This window comes from Gobio gobio (genome assembly GCF_949357685.1).
Source record: "Gobio gobio genome assembly, chromosome: 11".
NCBI lineage: Eukaryota > Metazoa > Chordata > Actinopteri > Cypriniformes > Gobionidae > Gobio > Gobio gobio.
In genome coordinates, this window is record NC_137104.1 from 17,297,598 (window position 1) to 17,310,665 (window position 13,068).

General features: G+C 39.4%; 2 protein-coding genes across 2 annotated transcripts in view; both read left to right on the forward strand.

Moving 5' to 3' along the window:
• The window catches only part of bzw2 (basic leucine zipper and W2 domains 2), a 440,416-nt gene that overhangs the window by 47,430 nt on the left and 379,918 nt on the right, over window positions 1–13,068 (forward strand). The gene's annotated exons all lie outside the window — the stretch shown is intronic.
• Window positions 3,371–13,068, forward strand: part of necab1 (N-terminal EF-hand calcium binding protein 1) — a 46,821-nt gene continuing 37,123 nt past the window's right edge. The window contains exons 1-3 of the mRNA XM_079829122.1: window positions 3,371–3,668; window positions 6,025–6,049; window positions 7,293–7,401. Coding sequence (XP_079685248.1) covers window positions 3,582–3,668; window positions 6,025–6,049; window positions 7,293–7,401 — 221 coding nt within the window. The 5' untranslated portion in view covers window positions 3,371–3,581. The remainder of the gene's footprint in view (window positions 3,669–6,024; window positions 6,050–7,292; window positions 7,402–13,068) is intronic.

Genomic DNA, 13,068 nt, shown 5'->3' on the forward strand with positions numbered 1-13,068 from the left:
AAAAGTTTAAATCGCTTAAAACAGACGCGATAGCTGATTCGAACGAGTGATGCTCCACAGTAGCGGCAAATCTGCTTCAATGTCGCTGCGCTGTCGTCATCGTCATCGTCTAAAGCCCGCCCCAACGTAATTGGTGCCGCGATTTCTAGGGTTTAGAAATGGGTTTGAATGGGGTCTTTGCCAGACTACTTGCAGAGCAAATCTAAATTTGCCGGAAGTTGTCTGGGTTTTCCCAGGCTACACAATTCCCAAAACTGCACACACAAAATGCAAAATGCCTAATCTCCTTCAAAATGTAACACTGCATTCAAAATGCCATAAACACATGTCAGAATGAAGCATTTGCATCAAATGGCAAACACTTCTTTCATAATAATAGTACATTGTTGGATATACCATGTAAACACTGCTGTTCTAAATCTAAAGCTCTTTGGTCTTTCATAGTCTTATATCTAAATTTCAATACAATGTTCTAGTGAAAGTAATCTGCTGAGAGGGGTAACAAGTACACTGTAAACACCAATGCAATGTAGAAACAGAAAATATTTATTAGGTCAAACATTACTGTTGTATACAGTAGGATGCAACAAAACCATAAACATATGTAAACCAAAAGTATAGTCTTTAGAATACAGTAAAGAACGCAATTGTGTGTGTGGGGTCCCGGGGGGAACACATGATTAACAAGTGTTGCCCTAATCTCATCAGAGATTCTCTTCTTCGCCCTCGCCCTCGTCCTCTTCTTCCTATTCCTCCAACTCCTCCACCCCACCTCCTCTTCCAACTCTTCATCTTTGAATGTGTTCTCGTTGTTGTCCCCTGCCTCTCCCTCCTACTCCTCTTGCTCTCTGTCCGTTGTTAGCATCTATTGTGCAAAACAGGTAATCTGACCTTTGACCTATTTGTAGGCCTATACTACAGTAAAGCAGTGATTGGTTAGTGATCAGTTAAGCAATTAGTGTTTACACATGTGATGTGTGTGTGTGTGTGTGTGTGTGTGTGTGTGTGTGTGTGTGTGTGTGTGTGTGTGTGTGTGTGTGTGTGTGTGTGTGTGTGTGTGTGTGTGTGTGACCTGGTGAGTAAGGGTGCGTCTCAATCAGCTCCCTAGTTCAGTAGTCAGGGCACTGATCAGGGAGTGAGCCCATTGACTTATGTCCTGATCAGTGCCCTGACTACTGAACTAGGGAGCCGACTGAGACACACCCTAAGTGTAGCATTTTGATTGGTTGTGTTTGGAAAAGGAAAGCAAGTCACTTCATGTTAGATTTTTGTGTTTTAGGTAGAGAATTGTGTGTAGCGTTTTGAGGCAAAGGCTGATAAATAGCTTATGGTTTTGGAGATTTGGTGTGTAGTTTTGCACTTTGAGTAGGGGTTTCAAAAATCATGTGACATGAACAGATGTTGTGTGTAAGCAGTTGGAAAAAACTGTAAAAAGCCTAGGTTACTCCCGGCCTCATCCGGGACGGAGACGAGTCTGCTTACAGACAGGAGGCTAAAGAGCTGGTTGTCTGGTGTAGTCATAACAACTTGGAGCTTAACATGGTCAAAACAATGGAGATGATCGTGGACTTCAGGAGAAACCCCCCTGCTCTCTCCCCACTCACCATCATGGACAGCACTGTAAAAACAGTGGAGTCATTCATGTTCCTGGGCACCACCATCTCTCAGGACCTGAAGTGGGACATTCACATTGCCTCCATTGGGAAAAAAGCCCAACAGAGGTTGTACTTCCTCCACCAACTGAGGAAGTTCAATCTCCCTCAGGAATTGCTGAAATGGTTTTACTCTGCCATCATTGAATCCATCCTATGCACTTCAATTACCGTCTGGTACAGATCTGACCTCAGAAGACTACAGAGGGTAGTGCGGTCTGCTGAGCGAATCACTGGTACAACCCTCCCCACTCTCCAAGATCTGTACTTATCCAGAGTACGTAAAAGGGCTGGCAAAATCACTCTGGACCCCTCTCATCCAGCACACTTCCTCTTCGAACCGTTGCCATCCGGTTGACGCTACAGAGCCCTGAGCACCAGAACGACCAGGCACAGGAACATCTTCTTCCCTCAGGCAATCCATCTCATGAACACTTCACAATAAACGAGAAACTCACACACGTATACACATACACATACACATACACATACACATACACATACACACAGAATTGTACATTCCTTTTATTCACTTATTTTTAACACACTTATTTACATTTCTAATTTAAACCTGAAATGCGTGTACATAGTATGTTGCTTATATAATTTATTTTTAATTTGTATATTGTGTATTTGCTATTTTGCACATTGTCTGTATATTTGTATATTGTTATTTTTATTTAATTTTTTATTATCTGTATTTTCACTGTCATTCTGTGCACTGTGGAGCTTCTGTCACTACAACAAATTCCTAGAATGTGTAAACATACCTGGCAATAAAGCTCATTCTGATTCTGATTAACATGATGTTTCTGTGTTGCCATGTTTCACCACAAGATGTCGCTGCTGTTTCACCTTCAATTCACTGAAAGATGTTTGTGCTACATGACGAGTTATCTAAGCTGAAAGTGAATTTTACAAAGTTTTTACTTTTACAACAGCACAGAAATCGCTTTCAGGGGGTTATATCAAGATGGAAAGGTATAAAGAACTTCTTTTGAAAAGTTTGTTGAAAATATAAAAATGAAAGTCTTAGGTTTAAAAAAAAAGGATAGAATATACAGTTTGTACAGAATAAAAACCATTATGTCTATGGAGAGTCCCCACAAAGAGAATGAACCAGACGCGCGCGCGTCTGAAATCTTTGTCCGTGTGGGGACATTTTTTGGTCCCAATGAGGAAAACAGCTTATAAATCAGTCTAAATTAAGTTTATTTTTTTATGTAATGCATAAAGTTTTCTGTGATGGGTAGGTTTAGGGGTAGAGGCAGGGTTAGGGAATAGAATATACAGTTTGTACAGTATAAAAATCATTATGTCTAATATGGAAATTCCCGGTAAAACATGAAAACACTACGTGTGTGAGAGACATTATCCTTATTTGAAATGACTGTGCTATAGCACAGTAGGCTATAGCATAGTATACGATCACTTAAAGGAATAGGCTAGTTCACGAATTTATATTATATCATTTTATCATTAGGACATTCTTCAGAATACAAAGTCATACTACAGATTTGAAACGACATGAGAGGGGTAAATGGGTACAGGAATAACATCAACTTCATGGCATAGCCTATAGTTTTCCATTATTCTGTCATTTGCATCATAACAAGCATGAAGAAACGCATCGTTTAAAGTATCTGCATGGTGAGAGAGTAAAAAAAAAATTGTTTATCCCCGCTGAGACAGGTAGGGAGTAAGACTGGCGTGATAGCACACCACAAAGCGAGTGTCATTGGTGCGCTGCGCAGCATCAGGAGACCTGTGGCTCATCACTAGAGAGTACAGCGGGAGATTCCTTTCACGCGCATTACTGCCACATACTGCAGAACGAGCACTCGGTCTCTCTGCACGCGAACTTGTTTTGGATTAATTAAGCATTATCATAGCTAAAAGTTAGATAATTATTAATCACGAGGAATCACTATGGATTGTTCTGAAGAGGTGCAGTCACTGTCAGATGAAGCCAGCACTCCCATCGAGTTAAAGAAAGGAATGTCAATATTTCTGGATGTGAGTATTTTTTTTTTTAATTGTCTGGTTGTAATAGGCTACTGAATGAATGTGCTGAACGATAAAAGGGCAAAATGGAGACGTAAAAGAACCTGTTGATGGATCCACAGTGCTGTATAGGGGTTTGTGTTGAGTCCACTTACAGATTGGTTGACCTTTCATTTTAGTATGCGTTTTGTTACCTCAAGGTTCCCCCATTTTGTTAATCTGCTTGATAGTCGTTAACACTGCTTAATTTCATTAACGTTTTTCCGTTTGGTCTGGTCTTTATGCGTTAACAACTGCTTGTTAACAAAGATCTAATCAGCCAATCACAAGGCAGCAACTCAATGCATTTAAGCATGTAGACGATCTGCTGATGTTCAAACTGAGCATCAGAATGAGGAAAAGGGTGATTTAAGTAACTTTGAATGTGGTATGGTTGTTGGTGCAAGACGGCTGCCATTTCAGGAACTGCTGATCTAATTTGATTTTCACACACAATCATTTCTAGGTTTACACAGAATGGTCAGAAAGAGAAAAAATCCAGTGAGTGGCAGTTCTGTGGGCAAAATGCCTTGTTGATGCCTGAGGTCAGAAGAGCCAGACTGGTTCGAGCTGATAGAAAGGCAACATTAAATCAAATAACCACTCGTTACAACCTAGGCATGCAGAGAGCATCTATGAACGCGGGCTCACCAAAATGTGACAATAGAAGATTGGAAAAACGTTGCCTCAACGATCAGATGGTAGGGTCAAAATTTGGCATAAACAACATGAAAGCATGCCTTGCGTGAATGTTTCCGGTTGTGTAACGGTGTGGGAGATTTTTTCGGAAGATTTTGGCCACTTAATACCATTTGAGCATTGTTTAAATGCCACTGCCAACCTGGGTATTGTTGGTAACCATGTCCATCCCTTTATGACTGCAGTGTACCCATTTTTTCCGATGCTACTTCCAGCAGGATGCTGCACCATGTCACAAAGCTCAAAACATCTCAAACTGGTTTCTTGAACATGACAATGAGTTCACTAGGTCTCAATCCAATAGAGCACCTTTGGGATGTGGCGGAACGGGAGATTCACATCATGGATGTGAAGTCGACAAATCTGCAGCAACTGCGTTATGCTTTCATATCAATATATTAGGGATGTAATGATACCCTCATGTCACGATTTGATACATATCACAATCCTGAACTCACAATACCCAAGACATAGGTTAACAAAAAATATACTGTTGATTAAAATGCTAAATTTGGGATTACATTGGGGTGGAAATGAATAGGCTTGGACTTGGTGCTGGTTACCCAATGCACCGGACAATGGTGACACCAGAATTAAAATATGCAGGATTCTGAAGCTGAAAATATAGAATTATTATAAGCAAATATGCTTGCACTCTGTCACTGATTAGATATATTTAAAACAATGTAGGCCACTTTTTATTGGTAACAAAAGACATTTGGCATATCAGAACCCACAAATATCCCCCCAATGAATTATTCTACATTATATTCAACATTATGCTAGTTTAATGTAGTACTGACATTAAAACTTTTTTTCTCTCACACAGTCAATTTCATTGTGGGTGAACTATCCACGGAACAAATTGGCACTATCCACGATATATATTGTTGCAATTTTGTATTGCGATATATATTAACACGATATATTACACTCCTACAATATAGGCTAGCAAGGTGCAGTTCTAAACTGACAACATTAAAAAATGTTTTGGCATTTAGTTGGTATAAACTGATCTCAGGTCTTGCTCTTGAAGTGATATTCATAGGCTTATGTAATGCACTTGATATTACTCAGTGCATTTTTTTATTTGCAGTTATTAAGCTATGTCTTGGAGTGTGTTAATTAGTTTATTCACATTAACATTTAGTTATAAAATAGTGTCTTTTCTGCTCTATAATATTTGCAGATCTTCTTTAACCACAAAGACATGTAGTGCAGCTTGAGTTGCTAATTAAATTGTAGTATGCTGTCTAAAGAGCTTCCCCTGGGACATGAGGTGTGTATTGGTAATTATCATACTGGAATAAGGAAAGACCGGTCCCTGACAGATTGGTGGCATAGTTTTTTCACTCCTCTAAGGAGGAAGCTAAATTCAGCATCGCCTTGGCATGCCTATAGCGGACCATATTTAGAGTGTGAATATTCTTGCTGTGAATTGGAACTTTATTTAACAGACTGCTAGTGTGCCTGGGCGTTCAAAGTCAACATAGCCATCATCACTTTTTCTTTCATCTCTACTCTTTTTAGGGCTCGACCTAAATAATTTACAGTGCTAGAGTCCCTTTACATGATCAACTCAGCATGATTTCTCCTGGCTATGAACTGATATTGTCCTGTTTGCTTTCAGATACTGAGAAGAGCTGACAAAAATGGTAAGGCATTGCCTTTCTGTCTTTAAAGAGCATTTGTTCACCTGCATAATAAACTGTTTGTTATAGACTAGTGCACAATATTTGATGCCTCCATATGTTTGAATGGTTGTCCATTCCCAGCCTATGCTGTTGCTCTGTTGTCATGGAAACACTAGACCGTCCATACGTTGCCTTATAGTCAATATTTTAATGGAGTGATACTAAATAAATGTCACTGTGCTCCGCCCCTCCTATAGGTCGAAATGTTAAAAAATACCCTTGCTTTAGCATACACTGTAAAAAAAATTATTTGATGGTTGCCTTGAAATTTTAAGTTCATTGAAACACAAAGATAGACACTTTGGTGATCCAACTAATATTTTGTTCATTTAAAGATAATTGCATTTTAAAAAGTTCTTAAAGAAAACATTATTGTAAGTTTATGTACCTGAACGGGGAGAATTGTAAGTTATATTCGAGAAATCCTATTAAAATTATTATTATTGATTAATATTACAGTTATTATAAAATGATAATGTAATACATTTTATGGCATTTTAATTTAACTTAATCAATTTGTACAATGACACACTCCCAAAAAAATTAAGCCTTTTTTTTTATTATTATTTTTTTTTATAGTAAAATTACATTAAATTTAATTGAATAATCCTTATGTAATTTAATTGAATAATTGATTATGGATGGTTCAATTATTCAATTAAAATACGTAAGGATTATTCAATTTGTTTGACTTTTAATATTAAATAAATTGTGTAAATCTTAAAAAAAGGCTGAATTTTTGTAAACACTACATTATTTTGTATGTAAACACTATATATACTTGGATTCTATCATGTCATATATGCGTATAGTATCAGTCACAAGGATTTTTGTAGATCTCTTTCCCTCTTACTCATATTGTGCTCATTTTGAGTTTCCTTCACCGAAATTTATTTCATATTGTATATCAGTAGGTGTATAGCACACCACATGTGCAGCAGTACATTTATGCTATTTTGAGTATAGCCTGGCGTGACTCACCTGTCACTGTTTGTTTGAAAACCTCTGGGCGTCTGCACCAACTAACATGACCCCTCAGCTCTGTCGCAAACATTATCTTGTGCATGTGAGATCTGATGTGCATGAGCTAAGTTGTCATAGTCTGAAGATGATGATGATGAACTTTAGAAGGAATGAGTGAATGATGAATGAGTTAGATTTTGTTTTTCAAGGCACATTTTTAACCACATTTTCCTCTCAAAAGATGATGGGAAGCTGTCCTTTGATGAGTTCAAGGCTTATTTCTCAGATGGTGTTCTGTCAGGAGATGAATTAAAGGAGCTTTTCCACACAATTGACACTCATAACACAGAGTAAGTATTGCTGTTTATCATTCAAATATGCATACTAATGACAATCAAACCAATTAAACATGCATACTAATGACAATTGCTGCCTCATGTGTCAGACACAATCATATAGCAGGAATCTCATTGTTTTGACTATCAAAATACATGTGTGCTAGGACCGGTGTTGTAGTCGAGACCAGCTCATTTGAGTCTGAGTTCAGGTGAAGACTTGGGGCTGGTTTACAAGCTGTGTATAAGTAACCACTTAGCCTAGTTACGACGTAAAGTGCCACTTATGCACCTTTAAACTTAGTTGAAATGTAACTCTACATGTTAACTAAATGTTTAAAGAAGCCTCTGACCTGGAATAATGTTTGAAATAAAAAAGTAGATTGAGTGAACTGCATCAATAAGCTCTTGTTTTGCAAACTTCAATCCTACGTCTCCGCTGGTTCAGCCCAGTCTCAAGTCTCTTTTGCCTCCGCTGGTTCAGCCCAGTCCTTAGTTGTCCTTGTCTCTGCCAGTCCCATCCGGCTTCCAAGTCAACACCAGTCCCCGTCCAGCTCCATGGCTCCCACTCATGCCCAGCGATACGGCTCCGCCTGGGACTTCCCGGCCCCCAGCTTTGCCTTGGTGCACGGATTCCCTGGCTCCACCTCGGGCCTCCAAGCCCATTACTTCACCACGGCCTATCGACATGTAGGCTCCTCCAGGCTCCCTCTCCGTTTAGTTCCACCTTGGTCAGTCGTCACTCAGTCTCCACCACGGACATCCTGGCCTCCGGCTGGGCCTTGTCCCTCCACCCCTTTGGCTTGGTTGGGCTCCTCCTTCCCTCCGGCTCCTCTTCAGTCTGCACTTGCACTGGCTCCGCCTCAGTCCTCCGGCACCCTGGCTTCACCTCGGCCACTGCTGCTCCTCCTTGGCCTTCTGGTCCTCTAGTGTGGCTTGTTCTCTCCGTCCCTTGGACACCGGTCTAGCTCCTTTCTCTGTCGATTCTGCCGTGGGTCATCCTCCTCCTGGCTCCTATCTGGCTCGCTCTAAGCACTCTTAGTCCACCAGAGTCCACATGGTCTTGTATGCTGCCGGCTCCCCCATGGTCTCTTCCAGCAACAGCTACATCATGGTCTGTACTGTCGCCAGCCTCACCACTTCCTACACAAAGACACCCATCGCTTATGTTGTTCCTCTCATAGTGCCTGGAGGCGCCTACCACAGAGGGGCGTTACGTCACATTCAGTTTTGTTTTCATGGACTTTTGTTTTCATTTTTACATTGTAATTTCCTGTGTTTCCTTTCTGTTTCCTTGGTTGTCATGGTTTAATTTGTTGCATAATTACTCACTTTTTGATTGATTACATCCACCTGCTCCTTGTTTAGATTATCAGTTTTGCTATATATAGATACAGTATTGCCCTCAGTTTGTTCTGTTCTTTGTTCAGTGTTGCTTGTGTTTACCGCACAATTTTATTTTGATTTGTATATTAAAGTAAAGGGCTGCAAATAGATCTATTTTGCAGCCAAATTAGTAAGATAGTAGTTTCTAAGCCTCTAGTGTGGACTTATGAATGGCTGGTGAAACCCTATCTTGAAGAGGATCAAGTCTGAGTCGAGAACAAGTCCATGACAAGCCCAAGACCACAAAAATATGGTCTTAGACTTGGACTCGAGTACTACAACACAAGCTAGAACAACACTTTTACATATGAACAGTTACATATGAATAGGGCTGATATCTCTTGATTCCAAGTTTTTAGAATCAATTTTAAGACTTGAAAAAAGAAAAAAAAGAATGTGTTCAAGTAAATGAATAATTCAAAGACTCACTCATTTCAAAGAAGTTAATTGATTGCCACCTATGGTGTAATGAACAAATCAGTGAATTAATGGACACAGTCGGGTTTAATGCCCTTCAACTGAGTCAGTTTACCTGAAAGAAACTGATTCAAAGCCCACTCAATGCCCCTGAGTCAAAGAATTTATTCTTTTTGGAATCAACTCCCATGAATAACCGCAAATACTATAGAGATTAGAACCCTAAATGGGGGTTCAAGTATCTTTTTATTTTTGCCATAGACCTCCAACCATAGACCACTCTGTACTGATGATGTCATTACAGCGTCTGCTGTGAGTTACATTCATTGAGGGTGAGGGTGTGCTGTCTCTCACGGGGGACTCTTGTCAAACTGATGCTTATCGTGCTTCTGGCTTGTTAGACACAGCCACATCAATGGTCCATGTTGATGTGTGTGTTTGTTTGAGAGAGATAAAGCAGTTAGTTTGGTTTTCTCTTTATATTGAGATTTTCTTGAATGAAAATGAAAGGGTTTTAAATTGTGCAGAAATGATTTTTTTGTGTGTGAAAAACAAATCTACATTTAAAGGAATAGTTCACCCCAAAATAAAAACTATATAGCCCAATATTTAGAGATATGTCGATGTAGTGATTAATAGCAACCAGAAAGTCTGTGTAGCAAATGTTATAAAGGGCAGATCTTTATCTTGCTTTCACCTTCTCGTGGAATGATTCCATGTCACTTAAAGTCATCTTGGTTTCCATAGCAGCAGCTCTCCTGGCTAGTACATGCTCCCTTTGTAGTAGGTGTTTGATGAGAATGTGCTTCTGATTTTATTTTCTATTCATTGTGTGGCCGGGGCAGATTTGGTTTGATGTAATATTTCAAAGGAGAAATCACTTTCCTGTGCCAACATAATAGTTGGCTCTTCCCCTTAGCACAATTGTTTCTGGTCAAGCATCAATTGTTCATTATGATAGATAGTGATTAAGTATAAACCTGATTATTTTGTTCTCATGAAAGGGACAACAATATAAAATCTTGTAAGATTAGGGTTCTGCATTTACTCTCTCATGTATAAGGATTATCGCAATTCTACTTCTCTCATATGGATTATTCACAACTCTTCTCGCAGGCGTGAGAAGAGCTCAGGTTTTTTTTTTTATGTGTATAGTCTACATTGAAAAAATGTCAACCCACTAAAATGGGTAGAAACTAAATTATAGTGATTTCATCCCATTTTAATGACAATTTCAGTCCCTGTAGCTCATGATTGTTTTTCCTGACTGTCTTATTATGGTGTCTCGGGGAGAGAGTAGATATGAGATGAAATATGAAAATTATTGACAGTGTACAGCTGGTGGTACTTAAGGCCTTATTGATGTGTTGTCTTTGTATGTTTATTGAAGGCTTTACCTCCTGCTATGAGGTCTGGCTCAGTCAGTTAACAGTTCAGCTGTGATGCCAAGCCCTCTGTGTTTTATTCAAGTCTAGCAATAAATATTTGATTTGCATTCTAGAGCCGTTTTAATAATTTTGATTGTTAAAGTAGGGGTCCTCCTGGAAAGGTTGGGGAACCACTGCTCTCAACTCTAAAAATCTTGGGTTATTTTTTCTAAATCCTGGGTTGAGCTTTTTTGGGTAATTTTTTCGGTATTTGGGTAGATTTTTTGTGTTACACAGTTAATTGGTCAGACAATATAACCCAGTGTTTGGGTAGTTTTGTGTCACTGAGATCCTGGGTTAGACATAACAACCCAGGGGTTGAGTAGCTCTAATTTAGCTCTAATTTATCGCGGTTCGCGGGCTTTTTGCGACCTCAGGAGAGAGCAGTTAACTTCTCCGCTCCGTCAAATTGGTGCATGTCTTCTTTAAAATACAGGTTTGTGTACATTTTATTTTATCTAGGCCTATAAATTCGTTTTTATTCTGTATATAATTTCATTTTATGCAGCAACATACGGGGGCGCGACGTGAGTCACTTTCTTTAGCTTACACGTCAAGTGTGGCGTCTGTCCTTTCGCGTGATGGAAACGCCTGATGCCTTATGATTTTATTAAAAAACTGAATATAAATACGTAGAATGTTAAAATATGTCCTCGGAGCTGTTTACTGTTAGTTTATGGACAAGTTATGGCGCTAGTCACAACATATCTCGCCTACGAGTGAAACGCAGGGCGGCGGTCTGAAGGAAGTTCCCAAGCTGAAAAGTTCTCCAGCGCCGTTACGGTGTAAACGGGATAACAGAGACTGGTCGATTACACTTGAATTACTTCTAAATGTTTATGTACTTCTAATATTTGTTAAACAAGCTTAAATGTAGGCAATATGTATTAAAGCGATATCAAATATGCTATACTGTAAAATATGATTGAAAATAAAGGAATTAGGCTATCATGCAAACGTGATTGCGTGGGGTATTTTAAAAAAGTTTAGAGGATTTAAGTTAATCCGTAAACATTAATAATATAAAGCTAGTATAATAGTAGCCTACAAATTAATTCAACCCATTATGCTTGGATAAAAAAACAAAAAAACATTTTGCTGCATGGGTAAAATTAACCCATCATGTGTTTGGTCCTATATTTACCCAGCCCTTGGGTTAAAAACAACCCAAATGGGTTGGTTTTTAACCCAGTGTTTTGTAGAAACCCAAAGAATCTAGTCATTGCTTCTACAACTGCCAAATGCTGAAATTCTTCAACTCTCTGTGCTGGAAAAAGGATTGTCGCTAATCACTGTCACTCTAATGGAAATTACTGTTCAATTTGGCATATTTCTCTTGATAAAAATTCTGTTTGATGTTAGTGTGAAAGTACACAAATTTTACCTTTTTAACAAATTTGCGTGTTCTCATTCATCACTACATACAGTGAGGAAAATAAGTATTTGAACACCCTGCTATTTTGCAAGTTCTCCCACTTAGAAATCATGAAGGGGTCTGAAATTGTCATCGCAGGTGCATGTCCACTGTGAGAGACATAATCTAAAAAAAAAAAATCCAGAAATCACAATGTATGATTTTTTAACTATTTATTTGTATGATACAGCTGCAAATAAGTATTTGAACACCTGTCTATCAGCTAGAATTCTGACCCTCAAAGACCTGTTAGTCTGCCTTTAAAATGTCCACCTTCACTCCATTTATTATCCTAAATTAGATGCACCTGTTTGAGGTCATTGGCTGCATAAAGACACCTGTCCACCCCATACAATCAGTAAGAATCCAACTACTAACATGGCCAAGACCAAAGAGCTGTCCAAAGACACTAGAGACAAAATTGTCCACCTCCACAAGGCTGGAAAGGGCTACGGGGAAATTGCAAAGCAGCTTGGTGAAAAAAGGTCCACTGTTGGAGCAATCATTAGAAAATGGAAGAAGCTAAACATGACTGTCAATCTCCCTCGGACTGGGGTTCCATTCAAGATCTCACCTCGTGGGGTCTCAATGATCCTAAGAAAGGTGAGAAATCAGCCCAGAACTACACGGGAGGAGCTGGTCAATGACCTGAAAAGAGCTGGGACCACCGTTTCCAAGGTTACTGTTGGTAATACACTAAGACGTCATGGTTTGAAATCATGCATGGCATGGAAGGTTCCCCCGCTTAAACCAGCACATGTCCAGGCCCGTCTTAAGTTTGCCAATGACCATTTGGATGATCCAGAGGAGTCATGGGAGAAAGTCATGTGGTCAGATGAGACCAAAATAGAACTTTTTGGTCATAATTCCACTAAACGTGTTTGGAGGAAGAAGAATGATGAGTACCATCCCAAGATCACCATCCCTACTGTGAAGCATGGGGGTGGTAGCATCATGCTTTGGGGGTGTTTTTCTGCACATGGGACAGGGCGACTGCACTGTATTAAGGAGAGGATGACCGGGGCCATGTATTGCGAG